Raw genomic sequence first — 25852 nt, forward strand, 5'->3', positions numbered from 1 at the left:
TTCCACATGGGGTGTGAATGGGCTCCTGGGACCAGCAGTTGGCACGCCCGCAAGGAAAGGGAGATAATCGCAGCTGGTGGCGGGGGGGGGGGGGGGGGGGTCCTGAGGAAGTTTACAGATTTTCACCATATCGAATCCACCGTTTCTATTGGCAGAGCTGTTGTAAATTTAGATCTCTAAATATAATTTATTGCATTTATGTCAGGATGTTAAGCTGTGAGAATAGTTATATGCCGATTACCAAATTTCTCAAAGAAGAAAATCAAAACAATTTATTGTCTGTGATTCATCTGCTTTAAAGTGACCCTATCATCATGTTCCAAAACCAATGATGAGAAACTATAATTTTTCAAATGAGATTCATTAGCCATCTTTCTTATCTTCAGTGAACCCGTCAACCATTTTTCGAAGTAAGTCCTGTCATGTTAACAGAAAGGGGTAGAGGGACAGGCAGTACCTTGTATCAGTATTGGGTTTTTCTTTTAAGCTCAGAGCCCGAGGCCCCATCCTATCCAAATTTTATTATAGCTATTTTATACCTGCAGTGCTACCCCCACGGGGGCCGCTGGTAATAACTGGTTCTTCCCTAATAGTACAGAGGCTGCAATGGTTACATAGTGGGAAAGGTTGAAAAAAGAAACAAGTCCATCAAGTCCAACCTATGTGTGTGTTTTTATGTCAGTATTACATTGTATATCCCTGTATGCTGTGGTCGTTTAGGTAATAGCTTTTTGAAATGATCTATGCTCCCTGTTGAAACCATTGCTTGTAGAAGAGAATTACACATCCTTACCGCTCTTACAGTAAAGATACCTCTACGCAGTTTAAGGTTAAACAGCTTTTCTTCTTGTTTCAGTGAATGGCTGCATGTCTTTTTAAATTCCCTTTCGCAGAAAAGTTTTATCCCTATTGTGGGGTCACCAGTATGGTATCTGTTCATTGAAATCATATCCCCTCTCATAGTCTCTTCTCTGGAGAGAATAAGTTCAGTGCTTGTAATCTTTCTTCATAACTAATGTCCTCTGGTCCCTTTATTAACTTTGTTGCCCTTCTCTGGACTCTCACCAGTTCCAGTACATCCTTCCTGACGACTGGAGCCCAGAACTGGACAGTATACTCCAGGTGCAGCCAGACCAGAGTCTTGTTGAGCGGGAGAATTATTGTTTTATCTCTGGAGTTAATCCCCTTTTTAATGCCAATATTCGATTGGCTTTGTTAGTAGCAGCTTGGCATTGCATGCCAATGCTGAGCCTATCATCTACTAGGACCCCCAGGCCTTTTCCATCGTAGATTCCACCAGAGGTTCTCCCACCAGTGTATAGATTGCATTCATGTTTTTGCCACCTAAATGCGTTATTTTAAATTTTTCTACATTAAACCTCATTTGCTATGTAGTTGCCCACCCCATTCATTTCTTTAAATTCTCTTGCAAGGTTTTCACATCCTGCGGAGAAGTTATTGCCCTGCTTATCTTAGTATTGTCCTCAAATACAGAGATTGAACTGTTTACCCCATCCTACAGGTCCTTAATGAATAAATTAAATAGGATTGGTCCCATGAGAGAACCCTGGGGGGCCCCACTACCCACCCCTGACCATTCCGAGTACTCCACATTTATCACCACCCTCTGAACTCGCCCTTGTAGCCAGTTTTTAATCCAAGTGCTCACCCTATTGTCCATGCCAACAGACCTTAGTTTGTACAGTAAGCCTTTATGGGGAACTGTATTGAATGCTTTGCAAAATCCAGATACACCACGTCTACGGGCCTTCCTTTTTTCTAGATGGCAGCTCACCTCCTCATAGAAGGTTAATAGATTGATTTGGCAAGAACGATTTTTCATGAATCCATGCTGATTACTGCTAATAATACCATTTTCATTGCTGAAATCTTGTATATAGTCTCTTATCATCCCCCCCAAGAACTTGCATACTATTGATGTTAGGCTAACTGGTCTGTAGTTCCCAGGGATATATCTAGGTCCTTTTTTAAATAACTCAGTCTAGGGCAGTGATGGCGAACCTTGGCACTCCAGATGTTTTGAAACTACATTTCCCATGATGCTCAGCTATACTGCAGAGCACATGAGCATCATGGGAAATGTAGTTCCAAAACATCTGGGGTGCCAAGGTTTGCCATCACTGGTCTAGGGGATGTCTTTCTGAAATGTATTGCTTGAAGAACTTTAAACAGGAGAGGGGTTAGGGCATGTCTCCCTTTCAAACTAGTTAGGGACAACGAACAGTCTAATGCCGCGTACACACGATCGGAATTCCGGCCAGAAAAAGACTGATGAGAGCTTTTCAATGCGACCGTGTGTATGCTCCATTGGAATTTAGCTGTCCGAATTTCTGCCAGCCAAAAATTTTATAGCATGTTCTCAATTTTCCAGACGGAAAAACTTTCTAACGGTAATTCCGATCGTGTGTATGCAATTCCGACACGCCAAAAATCACGCATGCTCAGATTCAACTACGAGACAGAAGCTTTGGCTACTGGCTGTTGAACTTCCTTTTTCTAGTCACGTCGTACGTGTTGTACGCCACCGCGTTATAAATGATCGGAATTTGATGTGACTGCGTGTAGGCAAGACAGCTTGAGCATTCCGTCGGAATTCTGTCGGGAAAACCATCAGAGCTTTTTCCGACGAGAATTCCGATCGTGTGTACGTGGCATAAGGAAGCTTTTCTCAAACTTTCCAACATAGAGAAACCCTTCAAATAACCTTCCGTGCTTAGGGAACCCCTGCTAAAAATTACGATGCAAGACCCAAGTTCATCCAAAGACTGAAAATTGCCAGGTCAATACGTTTCGGGCCGGAGATTCCCATCCCCACAGCTGCACATACTCAAAGTAACGGAGATGCCCATGACAACATTGACTTAAAGACCAGACCTTTTTTTCAGACTAGGTGTTTACAAGTTAAAAACACGTTTTTTTAACACAAAAATGTGCCCTTAAGAGGTATGGGTGGAAGTGACGTTTTCACGTCGCTTCCGCCCTGCTATGGTGTGGAGACGGATGGGGGCCATCTTAGCCTCACTCGTCTCCATACCCAGCCACGGATAGGACCCGATCGCCTCCGCCGCTGCCGACAGCTCCGGTAAGCAGCGGAGGGCACGGGAGAACGGCGGGAGGGGGGGACCCCTCTCCCGCCGGCGATAACGGTGATCTTGTGATAAATCTGCCACAGAGACCACCATTATCGTTTACCGACCCGCCTCCTGAAGAGATGGATACACCGGTTGTGGCAGCAGCTGCTGCCGTTACCGAGATATCCCTCTTCAAAGTCAGGACATATATAGTCGTGCGGCGGTCAGTAAGTGGTATGGGTACAAGGTCATAGTAGAATCTAGGTCAGTGATGGCGAACCTTGGCACCCCAGATGTTTTGGAACTACATTTGCCATGATGCTCTGGCACTCTGCAGTGTAGTGGAGCATCATGGGAAATGTAGTTCCAAAACATCTGGGGTGCCAAGGTTCGCCATCACTGATCTAGGTCATTGGCCATGTGACCATATAAGGTCAATGATGTCACAAGCATCCTCACCCTTTTGTATACATACAGCTGCGGCATGGAGAATCTCCCGCCTGCCGTGCATTGGCCCAGTAATGGACAGTTAACTTCGGGAGTTTGGATTGAACCCAAGCTTGTCCCTACTCTACAGAGAGCTGAAAGGAGAAGTATTTATCCTGCGTTGAATAAATGTAATAACACTGATAGAAATGACTGATGATATTTCTTGCCATGTAATCCAGGAAGCGGTCCTGAGTGCAACATTCTCCGTGACAGCATTGTCTCTGCGTGGGGGGTGGATCTACTCCTGGCAATGGCGCCCACTGATTTCATGGACTGTCTGGAAGTCATCGGTCAGGACCCTTTTATCTCAACCAGCGAGCTGGCTCTTCTACTGGGCAAAGTATTACAGGTACTATAAAAAATTGTATCCGTGCAACTTAAATGATCATTTCTAAAAATACCCCTAGACATGTGCAATTCGCTTCCTTTCCGAATTATTTTTTTTTAACAAATTTCACAAAATTCATTAATTCGGAAATATCCAAATTTAACGAAAACCCGTTTAACACATTTTTCAGAATATTCGTAAATTAGAAAATTCAAAAATTTGGAAATTAGAAATTCGAAGTCCGAAAACCTGAAAATGAGAAAATCTGAAATAATAAGTAATAATAACTTAACTATTGCTAACTATTGAATTATAGGTATTGTAATTTCCTTTTAAATGTGGCTGTTAGTGAACATAAAAAATACTAATTTATACGAAGTTACGAATGAAACGTAACCAATTAATAATAATAAACAATAATAATAATAATAAAACGTTTTATTATTATTTATTATTCCTTTGTTCCGTTCCATTTGTTTAGATGCGGCACTCGTTATTTCGGATAAATTCATATTCGCCAACAGCCAAATTTGAAAGAAAATTCCAATACCGATAATTTAATAGTTAGTTATTATTAGTTAGTTTGTTATTCTTTAGAATTTTTTTTTTCTTATTTTAAAATTTAAGAATTGCGATCATAACGATTGACCCGAAAAACAAAAACAAAACAATGAAACGAAAACAAATGAATTTTTCAGCAGTGCACATGTCTAAAAACGATCCATACTTCCTGCCGGCACCACCGATTGTGGAAGGGAGTTCCACATCCTTACTGCCCTGACTGTGAAGAACCCCCCTACGCAGCTTGAAGTTAAACCGGGCTCATCGCGTGGCCCCTGTGTCCTCTTAGCCCTTGGACATTCCGACGAAAAAAATGTCTGATCGGACCGTGTTGTCGGATAATCCGACCGTGTGTGGGCTTCATCTGACTTTTTCCGTTGGAATGTCCGACCAACAAAGTTTGAGAGCTGGATATAAAATTTTCCGACAACATGATCCGATCGGACTTTGTAGAGAATTCCGATCGGAAAAAGTGTCGCGCATGCTCAGATCAAATTCCTAGACCAAAGCTATTGGCTACTAGTGTGAACGTAGTCTCGTCGTAACTAAAAAAAACGTCATCACGATACGAACGATCGGATTTTCCGACAACTTTGTCCGACCGTGTGTATGCAACAGTTTCGGACAAAATCCGTTGAAAAAAATCCGACGGATTTTGTTGTCGGAATGTCCGACCCGTGTGTACAAGGGCTTACACTCCTTGGGACTGAAAAGTTTCATACTTATGCTGGGATCACCGTTGAGATATTTGTATATCGCTATCATATCTCCTCTCAAACGTCTCTTCTCCGGGGAGAATACATTTAGCGCTTGTAGTCGTTCCTCATAATTGAATTCCTCCAGCCCCCATATTCATTTAGTTGCCCTTCTCTGGACTCCCTCCAGCTCCAGCACATCCTTCCTGAGGACTGGTGACCAGAACTGGACCGAATAATCCAGATGTGGCCAAACCAGAGTTGTAGAAAGTGGCAGAATGATTGTTTTATCTCTGGAGTAAATTCATTTTTTAATGCATGCCAATATTATGCTTTGGTAGCTGCTGCTTGACACTACATGCTATTGCTGAGTCTGTCTTCTACTAGAACCCCTAGGTCCTTCTCCATCCTGGAAGTCCCTAGGGGTTCTCCCCCTAAAGAGTAACTTCTCTTTTTTTACCCCCCAAGTGCATTAACCTTACATTTACCAGTGTTAAACTTCATTTACTATGCAGTAGCCCCAGGGCCGTCTTTAATATTGACTGGACCCTAGGCAAACATATACTTGGGGCCCCTCTTCCATGCAATTTCCCTCTCCACATGCTTTGAGACATACAATAAATAGCAGCTAGACTCAAAACCAGTTTACTGATTCAGATCAGGCAGTGATTGAGATTGGTTGCCAGAGGTTACAGTGTATCATTAATGCTTACTGACTGGCTGCTAGAGGTTACAGCACACATTATGGCTCACTGTTATTTTCTAGAGGTTACAGCACATGACTTCTGCTTGTTTATTGGTTGCTAGAGATTACTGTACATCAATACTGCTCACTGATTGGTTGCTAGAGGTTACTGAACATCTATACCACTCACTAATTGGTTGTTAGAGGTTACTGCACATTATTACTGCTCACTGATGATTATTATTATTATTATTATTATTAATGATTTATATAGCGTCAACAGTTTACGCAGCGCTTTACAATGTATAGGGGAGACAATACAAAAGGTACAGGAGGTCCCTGCTCATAGAGCTTACATTCTAAAGGGAGGGGGTGGTGGTACAAAAGGTAATAGCTGCAGAGAATGATTTGATGGGGGTGGCTCGGGACAGTTAGGTGGGTGTGGGATAGGCTTCCCTGAATAAATGAGTTTTCAGGGAACTCTTAAAGGTGGACAGGGTAGGGGCTTGATTGGTTGCAAGAGGTTAGTGCACAGCATTACTGCTCACTGATTGGTTGCTAAAGGTTACAGCACATCATCTCCTCACTGCCTGCGTATTCACATTCACCAAAAATCAGGGTGCTGTAGTACCATGTTATTTTGAAGACGGGTTCCACCTCCAATTTGCTTACTTTTGCAGAACAGGCTGATGTTAGGCTTATTGACCACAGTTGTAGGCAGGATCTTTCAAGCATGAACCTTTACCTCCCCAGTGGGCAGCATTCAGCAGAAGTAATGGTTGAGGTGACCTCGGGGGACATGATATACACATGAATGCTGCCTCTATTTACATATCAATGCCGCAGTCCACATCTATTTACATATTAATGCCGCCACTATTTACATATCAATGCAGGTTATTTACATGTAAACACAGGGTCTGAAGGTGAGTCATCTGCACATGGCAATAGGGCAGAGCTGGGCAGAAGCAGCAGCAGCAGAAGTTTACACTGAGATATCGGGACACAGCACGGGACTAAAACTTCAAGGGATAAGGGAATTTAAACTGGGATAGTTGGCAAGTATGAGGCAGCTGCTTTGGGCCCCACTAATGTGATGGGGCCCAGGGCAGCTGCCCCTTTTTCCCTGCCTTAAAAACAGTCCTGAGTAGTCCAGTCCAATCATTTATTCAGGACCTCTTGTAAAATTTCTATAACCATATCAATACTTACGCAACTGTTTAAAAACAGCATATATGGTAAAAGCAGGACATTTTTTTCTTAAAGAATTGGTACTCCCCCCCCCCTTCCGAGTCCCCCTCTTTTTTCCACCTCCTACTCACCTCTGTGCACCGTACCCTGGTTCAACCCCCTCCTCCCCTTTTATAAAATATTTTACAAATTTTGAATGTACCACTCAACTTGGGGATTAGAGACCCCCAACATCCCAGGAAAGAACAGCTTTGGAATTGCAAAGGTGCCATAAACACATATTTCATAAAAATATGAAATTTTATTTTACCCCAACATTAAAAATATGTAAATAACAAACAGATATTAAAAGCAAGCAAGAAATATCATATACAAATTTTTTTGCTCTTCGCTCAACATGTCTCGCCAATCGGCTTCTTCAGGAGCAGTAAAGCATTATGTGTATTGTCACAACTATAAAGACATAAATACACTGTATTAAGACACGGTTATTACACAATTGTTTCAACAAACGCAGTAGACATTTCAAAAAGAAACAAAAAAAGTATACAATTAACAAATCAATATTAGCCAAAAAATATATCAATCAATATACATATTGACCACATTGTGAGAGAAGATGCACCCAAGGAACACTTACTATCGATATTCAAGAGATTGATTATACAGCCTTTTGCAAGAAGTCACTAGAATTCCCAAATATAGTAGATGGAACCAGCTCTATCAATACTAGTAGACCAAAGGGGAGCAAAAACCAGGATAATCCCTCAACTGTAAGGTATAGAATTTTATTTTATTTTATTTTTTTAAATACATAACAATTATAATTTTTGTGGTGAAAAGTAATGTATATGAAATTTGGTAATGATAACAAGAAAAGCAGTAAAATGGGTCACCTGCAGTCAGCAACTTTAGCTACCCCAGCAGCAACAAGTCACCCCAGCAACAATAGACCTTCCACCAATAACAATAGATCCATCCCAGAAACAATAGACCCCCGTCGGTAACAATAGCCACCCCCCCAGCAACAATAGAGGGGGAGGGGTAACCTAGCAACAATGAATTCCACCAGTAACAAATGACCCCGCCAGCAACAATAGATGTCCCAGCGGCTGGCATCAATAGACCCTCAAGCAGCCAGCAACAGTATATCCCCCCTCCAGCAACAATAGATCCCCCTTGATGGCAATAGATCCCCCAGAGGCCATCATCAATAGACCTTCCAGCACACCCCTTGCCAGTACATACAGTGCCTTGCGAAAGTATTCGGCCCCCTTGAACTTTTCAACCTTTTGCCACATTTCAGGCTTCAAACATAAAGATATAAAATTTCAATTTTTTGTGAAGAATCACCAACAAGTGGGACACAATTGTGAAATCTATTGGATATTTTAAACTTTTTTAGCAAATAAAAAACTGAAAAGTGGGGCGTGCAAAATTATTCGGCCCCCTTGCGTTAATACTTTGTAGAGCCACCTTTTGCTGCGATTACAGCTGCAAGTCGCTTGGGGTGTCTCTATCAGTTTTGCACATCGAGAGACTGAAATTCTTGCCCATTCTTCCTTGCAAAACAGCTGGAGCTCAGTGAGGTTGGATGGAGAGCGTTTGTGAACAGCAGTTTTCAGCTCTTTCCACAGATTCTCGATTGGATTCAGGTCTGGACTTTGACTTGGCCAATTTTTTCTGAGCATGCGTGGCACTTTGTGCGTCGGAATTCTCTACACACGATCGGAAAAAGTCCAATCGGATTTTGTTGTGGGAAAATTTTAGATCCTGCTCTCAAACTTTGTGTGTCGGAAATTCAGACGGAAAAAGTCCGATGGAGCCCACACTTGATCGGATTTTCCGACAACATGATCCGATCATTTAAATTCCGATCGTGTGTAGACAATTCCAACGGACAAAGTGCCACGCATGCTCAGAATAAACTAAGAGACGAAAGCTATTGGCTACTGGCCCGTTTTTTAGCCCCGTCGTACGTGTTTTACGTCACCTCGTTCAGGACTTTCTGACAACTTTGTGCGACCGTGTGTATGCAAGACACGTTTCGCCCAAAATCCGTCTGAAAAAATCCGAAGGATTTTGTTGTTGGATTGTCCGACCGTGTGTATGGGGCATTAGTGTAAATACAACTAAAAGCCAAAGTGAGTAAGTGAAAGCCAATGAGGAGAAAAACATCTCACAGTCAATATGCCATACAGTCACAAAGAGAAATCAAAGAAACCATATTGCACAGAATAGATATTACTGAGAAAACAATCATAACAAAATCAACCCTCCGAGATCCAGCAGACCGCTACCAGCAGGTGAATGTACTCGGCTCGGTATACACATTCCTGGATAGTAAACGTGGTGACGTCACCGAACTCTGCCCCTATACGCGTTACGTCCCGTGGGAGGGGACTTCTTCAGAAGGAGTATTACGGGTATCACATGAAGGTGTTCTCAGTACTTAGGGGTGTATTTGTAAAATAAATTGTAAAAATGCATGTACAATTATTCTGTGGCAAATTCTGACAAAATCAAATGTTAGGCTATTTCCTCTCTAGGTTTGATATTCGTAAGAATAGTGTGAATTAGGAAAATATCACATTATGGCCTATAGATGGAGCTGACAAAGTAATTTCATGTCATAGTAAGTATTTATTCCCTAAGATCATCAACTCCATCTAGTGGTCATATTTCTTATTCTCTCTATTCTTATTAAAGAAATTTAAGTTTTTAATAAAATAAATATTCAGACAGCTTTATTTTCTTTATTTTTCATAGATAGCGGGCCCTCCATCCAAGCTCTCAAACCTCGTCCTTATGCGCCTGGGCCGCTTGGCAACTCAGTTTACCGAGAATCAGTTAAGACAAGTCTCCCTGGAAGACTGGCACGTAATGGAAGTTTTTGGTAAACAAAAAGAATGGACGGTGAACAAGGTAATTACATCCAAAGCATATCAGAGATGACTTCCCAAACGTCAGAGGCACCGAGCTAAAAAAAAATAAAAAAAAAAACAATTATAAAGTATTACATATAAATATGTAATGTTTATTTCCAGCCAGCAGGTTGATCTCTAGGCTCTCTTGCACATATTTACTACACATGTGCACTGACAAAAAATTTGTTAGTTTTCATTTTCGTTTCATTTTTTTTTGCTTTTTTCAGAAATTGGATAATCCGAAAATTTCGAAATTCGGAAAAACGAAAATTCGTATTTTCACATTTCCGAATTTCCGAATATCGAATTCTCATATTTCCGAATTTCCGGAAATTAAAAAATCTGAAAAAAAAAGAAAATTAGTAAAATTCTAAATAATAACTATTAAATTACAGGCATTGAAATTTCCTTTCAAATTTTGTAACGAATACAAATTTATCTGAAGTTATGAATTATCTGAAATAACGAATTCCGCATCTAAACAAATGGAATGGAACAAATGAATAATAAATAATAATAATAATAAAAAGGTTTTATTATTATTATTTATTATTATTAGATTGTTACGTTCCATTTGTTTGATAGGGCATTCGTTATTTCAGATAATTCGTAACTTCGGATAAATTCGTACTCGTTATGTTCACTAACAGCCCAATTTGAAAGGAAATTCCAATACCTATCATTTAATATTTATTATTAATTAGTTATTATTTCAGATTTTCGGGTTTTCGAATTTTCAGATTTTCATTCTTTTGAATATTCAGATTTTCATTCTTATTCTTGGATTTCCAAATTTTAGAATTTTCTAATCTATGAAGTTTCGAATATTCAAATTTCCAAAATTTTGAATTTCTGACATTTCGAAATGCAGAAATTCGGAATTTCAGAAATTCAGAAATTTTGAAAATTCTGAAATTTCGGAATTTCAGAAATTCGGAAATTTCAGAAATTCTGACTAACTAACTTGTCAAAATTCGTTAAACAAATTCGGAACTAAATGAATTGCACATGTCTAATATTTACATGTCTTCTTAAAGCAGACCTTCACCCATTAACCACTTCAAGACTAAACCTATTTCTGACATTTGCTGCTTACAAGTTAAAATCTGTATTTTTTGCTAGAAAATTATTTAGAACCCTCAAACATTATACATCATTTTTTACCAGTGACTCTAGAAAATAAAATGGCGGTTGTTGATTTTATGTCACACTGTAATTGCGCAGCGCAATTTTTTGGGGGAAAAAATACACTTCAATGAATAATAAAAAAAAGGGTAAAGTTAGCCCAATTTTTTGGATAATGTGAAAGACGATGTTTTACAGAGTACATAGATGCCTAACATGTCACGCTTTAAAATTGCGCACACTCGTGGAATGGTGACTGAACTAATTGGTGCAAATAAATATTATTTGGGGGGGGGAGTTGGTTATTCCCTATATATATTGCACCTATGTATTAACTTGTCTATTCCCCTAGTTAGCTAGTCTACTAAAACTCTGATCACATGTTACTATTGATATCACAATAATACAAGGTTAGCTATGAAACCAAGCACACGGCTTAATAAAACAAAGTCTTATTTATTTCCCAAGAAAATAGGAAAGCGCTAACATAAAAATACTAAAGAAAGATATTACAAACTTATACCAACAGAACACATAATACAAGAATATCAAAGATACTTATCACAATGCTTTCCTCAAGGCTTTGTATCGTCAGCTAGGCTCAGATCTCCACCAGACAAACTATTACTAGTACTATGGTACTTAAAAATCTCCATAGGTGACAATTTAAAAAATTTGAACGGTTACTCGTTTAGAGTTACAGCAGAGGTCTTGCATTAGAATGATTGCTCTCGCTCTAACAATTGTGGCGATACCTCACATGTGCGATTTGAACACTGTTTACATTTGCAGGCGAGACGGAAGGGATGGGGGCGCTTTAAAAAAAAAATTTGAAATAATAACTATTAAATAACAGGCATTGAAATTTCCTTTCAAATTTTATAACGAATACAAATTTATCTGAAGTTACGAATTATCTGAAATAACGAATTCCGCATCTAAACAAATGGAATGGAACAAATGAATAATAAATAATAATAATAATAAAAAGGTTTTATTATTATTATTTATTATTATTAGATTGTTACGTTCCATTTGTTTGATAGGGCATTTGTTATTTCTGATAATTCGTAACTTCGGATAAATTCGTACTCGTTATGTTCACTAACAGCCCAATTTGAAAGGAAATTCCAATACCTATCATTTAATATTTATTATTAGTTAGTTATTATTTCAGATTTTCGGGTTTTCGAATTTTCAGATTTTCATTCTTTTGAATTTTCAGATTTTCATTCTTATTCTTGGATTTTCAAATTTTCAAATTTTAGAATTTTCTAATCTATGAAATTTCGAATATTCAAATTTCCAAAATTTTGAATTTCCGACATTTCGAAATGCAGAAATTCGGAATTTCATAAATTCTGAAATTTTGAAAATTCGGAAATTTCGGAATTTCAGAAATTTGGAAATTTCTGAAATTCTGAAATTTCGGAATTAACTAACTTGTCAAAATTCATTAATAAAATTCGGAACTAAATGAATTGCACATGTCTAATATTTACATGTCTTCTTAAAGCAGACCTTCACCCATTAACCACTTCAAGACTAAGCCTATTTCTGACATTTGCTGCTTACAAGTTAAAATCAGTATTTTTTGCTAGAAAATTACATAGAACCCTCAAACATTATACATAATTTTTTTACCAGTGACTCTAGAAAATAAAATGGCGGTTGTTGATTTTATGTCACACTGTAATTGCGCAGCGGTCTTTCAAGCGCAATTTTTTTTGGGAAAAAATACACTTCAATGAATAAAAAAAAAAAAAAAGGGTAAAGTTAGCCCAATTTTTTGGATAATGTGAAAGAGGATGTTTTGCCGAGTACATAGATGCCTAACATGTCACGCTTTAAAATTGCGCACGCTCGTGGAATGGTGACTGAACTAATTGGTGCAAATAAATATTATTCGGGGGGGGGAGTTGGTTATTCCCTATATATATTGCACCTATGTATTAACTTGTCTATTCCCCTAGTTAGCTAGTCTATTAAAACTCTGATCACATGTTACTATTGATATCACAATAATACAAGGTTAGCTATGAAACCAAGCACACGGCTTAATAAAACAAAGTCTTATTTATTTCCCAAGAAAATAGGAAAGCGCTAACATAAAAATACTAAAGAAAGATATTACAAACTTATACCAACAGAACACATAATACAAGAATATCAAAGATACTTATCACAATGCTTTCCTCAAGGCTTTGTATCGTCAGCTAGGCTCAGATCTCCACCAGACAAACTATTACTAGTACTATGGTACTTAAAAATCTCCATAGGTGACAATCTAAAAAATTTGAACGGTTACTTGTTTAGAGTTACAGCGGAGGTCTTGCATTAGAATTATTGCTCTCGCTCTAACAATTGTGGCGATACCTCACATGTGTGATTTGAACACTGTTTACATTTGCAGGCGAGACGGAAGGGATGGGGGCGCTTTAAAAAAAAAAAAAATTCTGATTTATTTATTTATTTTCCACTGTCCCAAAAATTTCCTCATCACTTTTATTGCTGTCACAAGGAATGTAAATATCTCTTGTGACAGTAATAGGCAGTAACAGGTGCTCTTTATAGAGGGATATGGGGGTCTAAAAGACCCCAAACCCATCCTCTGCACTTCAAAGCATTCAAAAATGCCAAAATCTGTGGTTTTGAATACTGTGGATTTTTTAAATCCAGTGCCTTTGGCTGCCAAGTAAACCAGAAGTGATTTTGTTTTTCTTCCCCGTCATTGATGGTAGGCTTCATGCACATTTTTGGTATGTAATGCACTTATAACAGATACACGATTGCACATAATTTAGGAAGGGATTACATTCTCTTGTACAGAGGGACTTTTTTTTTTTTTTTTTTTGTTTTTCTTCCCCAATCATTGTTGGTAGGTTCCATGCACATTTTTTAACACATTTATTCTTAATTTAAAAAAAATATATATATTTTTGGCTTGTTTTTCTTCCCCCGTCATTGTTGGTAGGTTCCATGCAAATTTTTTAATACATTTATTCTTTTTTTTTTTTCTTTTTTTTGGTTTGTTTTTCTTCCCCCGTCATTGTTGGTAGGTTCCATGCAAAAATTTTTTTTTATTTTTTATTTTTTGGATTGTGCCCCCTTCCCTCTCCCCTCTCCTCCTCCCTTTTTTTATTGGTGAGTTTTAGGTTGGTTGGGTTTTGTTTGGGTTTTTTTTTGTTTTGTTTTTTTATTTTATTGTTTGGATGAGGTGGGGATGGTAGGTTCTAAATATTGTATAGAAGGGTTTATTAGATAAACAATATAATTGAGAAAAGTGATTTAAGGTAGAAGAGCAAAGATAAAAGTGTATATATACAGTCTACTCTCTAATTTTTTTCTTTGTTTTTACATATCTTTTTTGTACAATATTGTATGGTTTGTCCTAAATGTAAACATTTTTATAAAAATGTAATTATAAAAAAAAAACAGAAGTGACCTTACTACATCGGAGACTGATCAACGTCGAAACCGGCTTTGTTTGAGACTCCGGCCAGACAGCGGGCGTGCCGACCGGTTGCTCGGGTCTCTCAGTGGGACGGGAGACCCGGGGTGAGCAGCAGAAGGCAGCGGGGGGGGGGGGGGGGAGTCAGTTGTTATCACAAGAAAGCTGACTGTCCGCTCTAAAAAATGATACTGGGTTGAGGCCTGCAAGTGTTGATGCCTGCATCAGCCCGATACGACCACTTAAGCAAATTGATGTACAGGTATGTAATTTTACAGGAACTGGTTAAAATAGTTACCATCAATGTGTGCACAGATATTGCACAGGTCTCTGCCGGGTCCCGAAGACCTGACAGAGACTTGCGGTATACCTGCACACGTGTGGAATAATCAAAGATGGAGGTGGGACACTAAGAGCGCTGAGCTGAAGTTCCTGTTTACAGAGTTCAATAGCCAAAGAGAATATTTTCACACACAACAGAATGAGTCAGAGGAGTTATTCCTCTTCTTTCCTTCCCTTCCCTGCCTGCTGTATTCACATGGAACTATTTGGACTTTCAGTCAGAAAGCTTCTGCTGTGCTCTCTTTGTACAACTGTGTTGTTCTGTAATACCGGCATAAATATGTATTAAAAATACAATTTCTCTTCACCGACCGACACAGCTCCTCTACTCTGGGTTGTTATGCCCTATTAAACAAAAAAGCAATTAGCGCACACCAAATCATAAAATACTGAAAATGTTTGCAAGCTGACCACCAAAAAGGTAAACCACATCCTTAAAAGTCGATATAAAACAGAAGAAAAGTGCAGCGCAATGATTATATAGTTCATAAACTGATCGGTTTGTAGACTGATGTGGATGGGAACACCCGGTGATAAATACGATCTTGTGTTAAACCACACAGTGACAGGTCCTCCACCACACAAAATCAGTACTATTACCGAGTATGTTGGACCACTAAATGGTCAAACGCGCAAGTTCCCACACATTGGATGAAGATCAAACTCAGATCCTTCAAACAGTCTATAGCACCCCAGGCCTATACAGCAAAGAGCCCCTCAGCCAGCGGCAGTAAGGAGGGTGGGACTGTCACTGTCCTAAGTCCCCTTCAGGTGGCAGACAGGGTAGGGTCAGCTTCAGAAACTGGTGTTTCTTTCCCCGAAATCCAGGCAATTGTAACCGGGTCGCCTGCGGGCTGCGCAGTGCCCCTGGACACCCTGATGGCAGTCCTCAATTCGTTCGTTGCCAAGATGGAGGCGTGGGCAAAAGGGTGCAAAAAAGGGGCCCCTCCCCCCGTCTTCTGGGAGCTCTGACGCAGACTCGGGTCCTGCTGAGGCTGGTGACCCCTGCTCTATCTGACCGGGTCCGTGCGCGACAAAGCGCTTGTTGGAGCACTTATCACAACTGTGCGTGATACCCTGAAGATTCAGGAGCCAGCAGGTCCCTCTGCTGATGTTCCGGTCCCTTTTGGGTCCTGCAAGCCAGCACGTTAACCTAAGGTGTTTCCGTATCTGACTTATTTTGACAAGTTTGTTTACAGGGAATGGGGTCGCCTGCAACGGACCTTTTCAGTCCCCAAATCAATGGCGGTGAGTTACCCTTTTGAGGAGAGCCTTCTCAAAAAGTGGTCAGCTCCTCCGGTCGTGGACCCCCCAGTATCCAGGTTAAATAAAGTAACCACAATCCCGATAGAGGGGACTCCTGCATTTAAGGATCCCATGGACAGGAAGGCCGAGGCAGTGGCTCGTTCCTTGTTTACGGTTGTGGGGCCAGCCGTGCGACCAGTACTGGCATCCGCACTTGTGTCTCAGACACTAACTGAGTGGGCAAAACTGTTGCACAGCAAATTGTGAGAGCAACAGGCTTCTCCTGTCTGCGTGGAACTAGCAGACCAACTAGTGCAAGGCCTTAAGTACATTTGTGATGCGGCCCTGGATACTCTTCCTCTGTTATCCAGGGCTTCAGTGTCAGCAGTGGTGCTGAGATGCCGGATCTGGTTAAAATGCTGGTCTGCTGACCAGGCATCTAAGAAAGCCCTGACGGATCTTCCCTTACTTGGCGACCGGCTTTTCGGAGCCTCGTTGGATGACATTATTAAAAATGCCACTGGTGGTAAGAGTACTCTACTCCCACAGGCCAGGAAGGCTAAGGAGTTCCGCCGTAGGCAAGGGCCCTCTTTTTCCACTCACAAATGGCTTTTTTCGTCTGCCCGGAGCTTTGGCTAAACATCCCCAGCCTGACAGGATGACCACGGAAGGACAAAAACGTACCTGGAACCGCAAGCCTAACAAGCCTGCGAACAAAAGTGCTATCGCATGTAGGTTTGCCCCCATCCATGTCTCGGGTGGACGGTCGCATTCGGGAGTTTGCAGCCCGGTGGTCCTCTCGACTATCCATCCAATGGGTCTGCGATCAACAGATTCTTCCCCTCCAGCATACCCGTATCCCCAGAAGGAAGGGGTACGTCCAATCTTGGACCTAAAAGCCCTCAATCACTTTGTAAAAGTGTAGAGGTTCAGAATGGAATCAGTTCGCTTAGTAGTAGCTGCACTCCATCAAGGGGACTTCCTGGCGTCTTTAGACATCCAGGATGCGTACCTGCACATACCCATATGCCTTCGGCATCAAAAGTTTCTGCGATTTTGCAGGGGGGAAGCCCACTACCAGTTTGTGGCTCTTCCTTTTGGTCCGGCATAAGCCCCCCTATTCTTTACCAAGGTATTGGCTCCAGTTTTGGCATTGCTGTGGCAACGTGGGATCGCAATTGTGGGATACCTAGATGATCTCCTCCTGAGGGCATCTTCTGCCTCAGAAATAGAGGATGATGTGGCGCTCACCATGCAGACCCTGAAAAAATTTGGGTGGCTGTTGAACCTTAAAAAGTCGGGATTGTGCCGACCCAGCGTCTGGAGTACCTAGGCTTGCTGCTGGACTCCATGGAAGTGAGAGTTTTTCTCCCTTCTGACAAACTGAAGACTCTCAGATCCGCGGTAAAACTGTTGATGAACCGCAAGTGGTCATCGCTCCGCTTCTGCATGCGAGTCCTGGGACTCATGGTAGCCTCCTTCGAGGCATTACCATATGCCCAGTTCCCCACCAGAGTCCTGCAGAAGGAGATTCTGACAAAGTGGGACAACTCTCAGTTGTCCCTGGATCGACAAATCCAGGTGAGCCAGTTAGTCAGGGATTCCCTGAACTGGTGGCTGAAGTCCCCCGGTGATTCAGTCCGGGAATTCGTTGATACCTCTGAAGTGGACATTGATCACAACGGACGCCAGCCTATCCACCTGGGGTGGAGTGATGGGGGTTCAGTTGGCTCAGGGCCTCTGGTCAACGGAAGAATCCAAGTTGCCGATCAATCTGCTTGAGCTGCGAGCGATCAGGCTGTGCCTCTCCACATGGTCGATGAGACTTCAGGGGCATCCGATCAGGATCCAGTCAGACAAGCCACGGCTGTGGCATACGTCAATCACCAAGGGGGAACAAGAAGCTCAGCCGATGCACGGGAGGTCGCTCACATACTTCGGTGGGCAGAGCGACATGTACCGGCCCTGTCGGCCATTTACATCCTGGGAGTGAAGAACTGGCAGGTGGACTATCTAAGTTTCCAGATGCTGGACCCAGGAGAATGGGCGTTGCATCCAGAGGTATTCAGGCTACTGTGCCTTAGGTGGGGCACACCCCATCTTCTGGCCTCCCGTCTCAATCGGAGGGTGCCGGGAATTCGTGTCCAGGACAAGAGATCCATGGGCAGAGGCGTCAGACGCACTGGTGGCTCAGTGGGATCAGTACCAGCTGATCTACGCCTTTCCTCCGCTGAAACTGTTACCACGTCTGCTCCGCAGAGTGGAAGTTGAGGGGATCCCAATGACTCTGGTCGCCCTACATTGGCCTCAGCGTCCTTGGTATGCAGACCTAGTGCGCCTGGTGGTGGACGCCCCATGGCAACTGCCGTTACGAGAGGACCTTCTGTCTTAAGGTCCGATTCTTCATCTTGCTTTACCATCGCTGGCTTTAACGGCATGGCTATTGAGAGCCAGGTGTTGAGGGTCTGTCGGACTCGGTGATCCCAACTATGTTGAGGGCACGGAAATCTTCTTCTCTGAAGATATATCATCGTATCTGGAAGGCTTACATCTCCATGTGTGAGGAGAAAGGATGGCATCCACGCTCCTTTTCTATATCCAGGATCTTGCTGTCTCTTCAACAAGGAGTAGACCAGAAATTGGCGTTAAACACCATCAAGGGGCAAATTTCAGCCTTGGCTGTCTTTTTTCAAAACCCCTGGCATCTCACTCATTAGTGAGTACCTTTGTTCAGGGGATGCAAAATGTAGTCCCTCCGGTGCATCTACCGTTAACCCCCTGGGATTTGAACCTGGCGTTATCAGCGCTTCAAAAACCGCAGTTTTAAAATATCAGGGAAATTCCCCTGCTGACTCTTTCCCAGAAAGTGGTCTTTCTAGTGCCCATCACATTGGCCAGGAGGGTTTCAGAACTGGCGGCCTTGTCCTGCAAGTCGCCTTATCTGGTTATCCACAAGGATAAGGTGGTGTCGCGTCCGCAACCGTCTTTTCTGACGAAAGTGGTCTTGGCGTTTCACATCAATGAGGACATTGTGTTACCATCTCTGTGTCTTAAGCTGAAACGCCCTAAGGAAGTGGCCCTTCATGCTCTGGACGTGGTTCGGGCTCTTAAGGTGTATTTGTCTGTCACAGCTCCCTTTTGGAAGTCAGACTCACTGTTTGTTTCGGTGGCTGGTCCAAAGAAAGGCATGTTGATCTCGTCGGCCACCATTTCCAGGTGGATAAGACTGAAGATTGTAGTGCAAGCCTACGCCTTAGAGGGACAGGTGCCCCCCTTTCCGGTCACGGGCCACTCCACAAGGGCAATCGGAACGTATTGGGCCTTCCGACACCAAGCGTCTGTCGCTCGGTTGTGTAGGGCGGCGACCTGGTCGTCTGTCCATATGTTTACCAAGTTCTACAAGGTAGACGTCAGTGCATCGGCTGATGCCTGTTTTGGCCGCAAAGTTTTGCAGGTGGCCGTATTGTTGCAATTGAATATGCAATATATTAGATTTTTTTCCTGTTTTTTCAATAAAAACGCAGTACCATTAAGTTAATGCGCTGTTGCATTACATTCCGCAGCTTTTAGTGCGGTTGTGGGTAGTCACTCCTGTTGAGGATACCCTGGTTTTGTGGTGGATTTCTCCACACACTGTTGTTTTTTTGTGGGTAAAGTTTCACTAGTTCCCACTTGGTATGGTGGATGAAGGTTTTTATGCTGTTTTCCCACCCCTCTTTTGGCACTGCTTGGGGACGTCCCAATGGCTAAGAGAGGATCTGTTTCAGTCGTTGAATATAAGAGAAAATAGTATTTTTTGTACTCACCGTAAAATCCTTTTCTCTGAAATTCACTGACCGACACAGCACCCGCCCCTCCTTTTATCTTTACGTTATACTGCTTGTTGACATACTGATGACTGCATGGCAGGCTGGAGGGTTGTTACCCAAGGGACCGCCCCCTGGGCGGAGCTAAAGAGTTCTGAGAGTTGCATAACAAGTAATGCCTAGTATTCTCCTAGTGGTGGGCATATCAACCCAATGGCTAAGAGAGGAGCTGTGTCGGTTGGTGAATTACAGAGAAAAGGATTTTACGGTGAGTACAAAAAATCCTATTTTTTAAAATAAAAATGACTCAATAACCATTGTAGCTTTCAATCTGGAAAATTGTATTACAACATGAGTGGACCTTTGTGATCTATTCCTAAAAATAAAATGTACACCGGTGGGGACCAGTGCTAACCCCCCAGGAGATGGACGGGAATGCAGCGATCGCCCCTCACCCCCCTGTGAGAGATGGATAGGAATGCGGCGATCTAAAACCCTGAGACAGACGGGAAGGCTCAATCAGAGGCCTTACCTAAAGAGGCAGGAAGAGCAGGTCCTACCAAATTCTGACAGACATACAATCCTCCACAAATCTGCCCTTCTTAGCCAAATGGGAAAGAGACTTACAAATTACATTTTCCACTCCACAGAAGGAAAGAATACTCTTTTTCGCCCATAAGTCGTCACTCTGCAGCAAATACCAGGAGATTTCATACAAGTTGATCACACACTGGTATCGCACACCGGCTGTGCTGGCCAAAATATTCCCCGGTCAATCTGACCGCTGCTGGCGCTGTGAGCAACAAGCCAGTACCATTCTCCACATTTTTTGGGAATGCCCAAAACTACAAACCTTCGGGCAGCCTGTCCTACGACTCATCCACAAGTTCACAGACATATCCTTGGCCAATGATCCTGCAGCTGTACTTCTCAATCTCACTCCCATGTCGAGAAAGCGTTATCACAATTCCTTACTTAAACACCTCCTCAATGCCGCTAGAGCCTGCATTCCAAGTCAGTGGAAGCAGCAATCTTCTCCCACAGTGGCCCAGTGGTTCGCAAGGGTAAATGACATTGAACGAATGGAAGACCTGACTACCACGATCCGGGATAAAATGGAGGAACATGGGAACAGATGGTTCTATTGGACCCAGTTTCGCTTTTCGGAAGAATACCTCCGCGAGACATAGCAAGCTCATGAAGATCGCCAGAGGTCATTGTTCCAAACCATGGCCAGTGGACAGGCTGGTGAGCCGGGGGTTGCCCCTTGCTCTCTGGGTGGGGGTCCCACCCCCTCCACTTTACCCAAAACCTCCCCTTACCTCTTTTTTCCCTTTTCTGCAATTTCCTCCCCAAACTTCTCTCTTCCCTTCGCCTTTCTTTTAGTTCCACTATGTCCCGACCCCAACTCATTACTGCACATTAATCTTCCCATATGTATGGATACCAAAATTCTTCAAGGGTATCAGGGCTAATATCTATAACACTTTAAGCGGTCGGGGAACCCAATGAGGTGGAGCTTTAATTTTATTCCTTCTGGTTATTAGGGTTCTTGACATACTCACAAAGCTGTACACGTGCTATTCTCCTCTGACTTCTTACCACTGGCTCAGATACCCATGCTATGTAAACACATGTTTGTAATTTGTTTGTATCACACATTCTGTAAAGTTGCCTTTGCATTGTATGTCGCATACCACTAAATAAAAAAAAATAAAAAAAATAAAAAAGAGGCAGGAAGACCCAGGCCGTTGCTTCTCTTCCCAGGCTGAACAGGAAGGGTGTTCTGAGATCCGATTGGCCAGGAAATCCTAAGCAATTTTTTTTTATAGTATAAACTATAGATATATTTTGCTAATAAATAATATTTCTAATCATATGAAGTTAAGAACAAGAGTCCCCCTTTACATCAGAGTCCACAGAGTTCCCCTTTTGAACTTGCAGAGTTCCCGATCACTGTAAGAGGAGACTCTGTAGACTCTGATGTAAGGGAGAACTCTGGGGACTCTGACATAAGGGATGCTCTGGGAATCCTGATTTAGGGGTAGCACTGAGAACTCTGATGTACGGAGAGGACTCTGATGTAAGGGGGTACACTGTGGACTCTAATCATGCTTAAAAAAAAATTGGGATCTATGCGCCTGGCAACCTCCATGTAGATTAGGGGCCAGCCAGATGCATGGATTAGGGGGGGCAGCACCCCTGCATCCCCCCCCCGTATGGACGGGCCGCCACTGACTGTTAGTGTCACAAAGCTGGAGTTTATAGCAGGGCTGCTAGGTTGGGAACCACTTGTCTCTGGGAGCAAGAAGACATATTGGGGTTGATTTACTAAAACTGGAGAGTGCAAACTATGGTGCAGCTGTGCATGGCAGCCAATCAGCTTCTAACTTCAGCTTGTTCAATGAAGCTTTGACAATAAAACCTGGAAGCTGATTGGTCTCTATGCAGAGCTGCACCAGATTTTGCACTCTTCAGTTTTAGTAAATCAACTCTATAATCTGGTGAAAACGGGCAAGACCTGGAAAAAAGCAGTATGGTCCAACAGGTCATCTTTCATCCTTTTTTTTTCCCATCCAGGGGCAAGGGGGTAACTACAAATCCCAAGGCCCCATTGCAAAAATGTGATGGGGACCCCACCCCCTTTGTGAACTCTTATTGCAGTACCCAGACAAATTGGTGGTCAGCAGCATATACTGTTGTAATATAATATCTCCTTTATGTTTTAGCACCCATGTGACACCCCAAAGGCAGACAGCACCTCTAGAGGCCAGGGGTGGAACTAGCATTTCCGTCCATGGCTAAAATGGGGGATCAAGAAAGGATATTGGGCACCGGTCACTTTCGTCTTTTTAAAGTTTTATTGTAGAACAGTTAAGGAGGTGAAGGTAAGGGGTCCCAGATACGGTGGCAGACCATTTACAGACACTACAGATCAATGTCCAGCTTCACAGTGTCAGAACACTTAAGCCGACCCGGCAACACTGTAAGCACAATCCCAAATCTCAGTGCATCCTCCGAGTCACCAGGGCCTTCTTAGAGATCAGCCTTCTTCCCGGCTCTCTCCAGCAAGGAGCCTCCTCTGGGGTCTCCTCCTTGACACAGCTTCCTCCAGACCAGGCAGGACAGCTTCAGGACCACTTCAGCACACGTTAGCCCCCAAAACAGGCTATTGGGCCTAACAGCGCAGCTCCATCCAGCAACACCTCCCTAGGCCTCAACCCAGGGCAAGAGAGCGAGAAAATGGCCTGTCCTAAATATTTATATCCTCCCCCAGCATGCACCAGTGGCATAAACCTCCTACTGGATTGGCCGAAGAAAATATAAATATTCATAACTGTAATAATATGCCCAAAACATGCTCTGCCATTTCAGTATACAAGATAGTTTAATAAAAGAATGCTATAAAAGATATAAAAGAATGCTTAGAAAGATGCTTGCACAAGCACTGTACTATATATATATATATATATATATATATATATAATGTATATGTGTGTGTGTGTGTGTAGCACCAACTCCTGACGAGCACGCGCTATATGTTTTTGAACATTTATATTCCTGAAACCACAGTTGGGTTTTAGGGCTAATTTTGATAAATTATGGTTTCAGTACCAGACTGGCTGGATTGCACTGAGTTCTCCTTCGCCGCAGGTGTCGCTGTCACCGCCGGCAAGTGGTAGAATGCAGTTTAGCTGGGTGTATCGAATGCCACGTTTGCTCTGAACCAGCCCAGTGGGAGTGTTCTCCTGCTGTGCAGTCTGGGAGGGGGTATTTAAGATACTGACATCACGTGCTTCGGGGTTCCGGTCCAGAAGATATTTTCTGTCTGTTGGTCCTGGTCCTCCTGACCAGCCTCCATGGCCCTCCTGGCCTGGGGTGCGGATCCATGCAATTGCAAGTCTTGGGGCTGGATAGCCCGATGCAAAGTAACTGCAGGGACAGGCCTGAATGGATATCGAGGCCTGAGGATTCAAAGGTGGTCCAGTGCCGTCTCGTCTAAGGAGAGGCCCAGCAACTGGAGAAGAATCCAGGGGAGGACTCTTCAGGAGAAGGCCATGCGCAAGACTGGTTTCTCTGAAGGAGCCTGGAGACTCAGTTGAAGGATACTTTGTGGATTCACACTCATACGGTATAGCCGGACCAGCTAAGAGATACTGGTACCGTATGACAGTTCTCTAAATTTGTCTATGTCCCGCGGTTACGCTCAAGTCTATAGCAGAGACTTTTCTCAAGTATTCTACATCCAAGTCTGTGGCAGAGACTTTACTTTATGCTACTTTGAGGGTGGTAAGGGGTGTGTAGAGCCAACTGAACCCCCAGTGCTGCCCTAATCTTTTGTAAGGGTTGCTGTGAAGGCTGGGCCTGATCGCTCTCTATCACCTCTGGGACCTCAAATCTACATACTATCTCACTCAGTAGTTCCTTAGCTGTGGTCCTGGCAGTCATGTCCACCTCCACTAGGGGGCGTATTCGAATCTGTCACTCCTTTGGCATTTGGGAGTGATCAATTTGTATCCTCTGGAAGGGGTATAGAGCTTTTGCCAGGTGCTTCTTCTGTGCCTTTTCTGTACATTCTGGGTTACATTTGTTGCAGATAGTGCATGATCTGCAGAAGTTGTTGGTCAATGAAGTAATTCATAAGTTCATAAGAGTCTTTGTCAAGTGGGCAGTTCCATTTCCCCATTGCACCATGGCTGGGTACATACTCCTGGGTAGACAAGGCTTCTTGTTGCACTCGAATAGTCCATCTCTGAGAGTTCCTCCTCTCCGTTTCCAGCTTTCCTTCTCATCCAGACTTGCTGCTTCCTGTAATTATTTCAGATAAACTCTGTCCACTGGGAGAGTCCGTAGGATAAGCATGGAGTGGTCTTCTTCTACCAAACTGCTGTCCACTTCCCGTGGAACACTGGCTGTCTGTTTGGCAGCTGAATTGGCTAGATTGCCTCGAACTTCCTTCAAGTTGAGTTTGTTGTGTGCTTTACTTTTAGAATAGTCACTTGGGTTGGGAGAAGCAGGGCGTCCATCAAGTCCTTGATGGCTGAGCTGTTTCACAGGTGTTCCTGCAGCCGTTAGGAACCCTCTGTCCTTCCAGATAACACCAAAATCATGGGCAACGCTGAAAGCATATCTTGAGTCCGTATGAATGTTGGCTCTTTTTCCCTCTGCCAATTTACATGCTGTAGTAAGTGCTTGCAGCTCTGCCACCTGTGCAGATATCCCCGGCGGTAAGGTTTCAGTTTGGAGAACCGAGTTTTCAGTGGTGACACTCACGGTGGGGATATGCGTGGTTTCCAGCCGCATTCGTTCGATGCAGTTATGGGGTGACAAGTCAAGACTCGACTCCTCCTCGACTCCTCCTCCTTACCCCCCTCGAGAAGTGGAAGAAGGGTGGTAGGTTTCGGTGTTTGACAACGTAATAGAGTAATGCTGTCTAGAAGGTAGAAACACAGGAGTCTCAAGTGTCTGGCAATGGACAGATGTTTCGGCTGGATCTTGGAGTATGGGAGCAATGTCATGGGAGCAAGCAGAACGAGGCAGAGTCCGAGAGCCAAGTCCAAAGTTTTGTCAAACAAGGCTTGTGCAGCAAAGACAGCTCACAGACACGATGGGCCTCCTCTTGCTATCGCATCCAGCCGACAGGAATAATATCCTATAGGGCGTAGGCAGATGCCGTGTGATTGGGCGAGTACACCTGTAGCATGTCCCAGATGTTCGGATACAAAGGGCTTGAAACGTTTTGTCGTAGTCTGGGAGCCCTAGCACCAAAGATGGTGTGCTTGAAGGCCTCAAAGTTGGATATTGCTTCAGGAAACATCTGGAAGGGGTCTGCTTTCAGGGTATCATACAAAGCTTGCATCAGTAGGGAGCCTTCTGAAATCCATGCTCTGCAATACGAAATTAGTCCAAGGAAG

The 25852-nt window shown here is 43.0% G+C and overlaps 1 protein-coding gene across 1 annotated transcript in view; it reads left to right on the forward strand.

Moving 5' to 3' along the window:
* The window catches only part of LOC143963779 (stereocilin-like), a 127897-nt gene that overhangs the window by 61650 nt on the left and 40395 nt on the right, over positions 1–25852 (forward strand). The window contains exons 9-10 of the mRNA XM_077473508.1: positions 3761–3930; positions 9811–9966. Of these exons, the coding sequence (XP_077329634.1) occupies positions 3761–3930; positions 9811–9966 (326 nt within the window). The remainder of the gene's footprint in view (positions 1–3760; positions 3931–9810; positions 9967–25852) is intronic.

Source organism: Lithobates pipiens, unplaced genomic scaffold (genome assembly GCF_037356315.1).
Source record: "Lithobates pipiens isolate NorthernLeopardFrog02 unplaced genomic scaffold, aLitPip1_a1.2 Scaffold_8, whole genome shotgun sequence".
In the NCBI taxonomy this organism is placed as follows: Eukaryota; Metazoa; Chordata; class Amphibia; order Anura; family Ranidae; genus Lithobates; species Lithobates pipiens.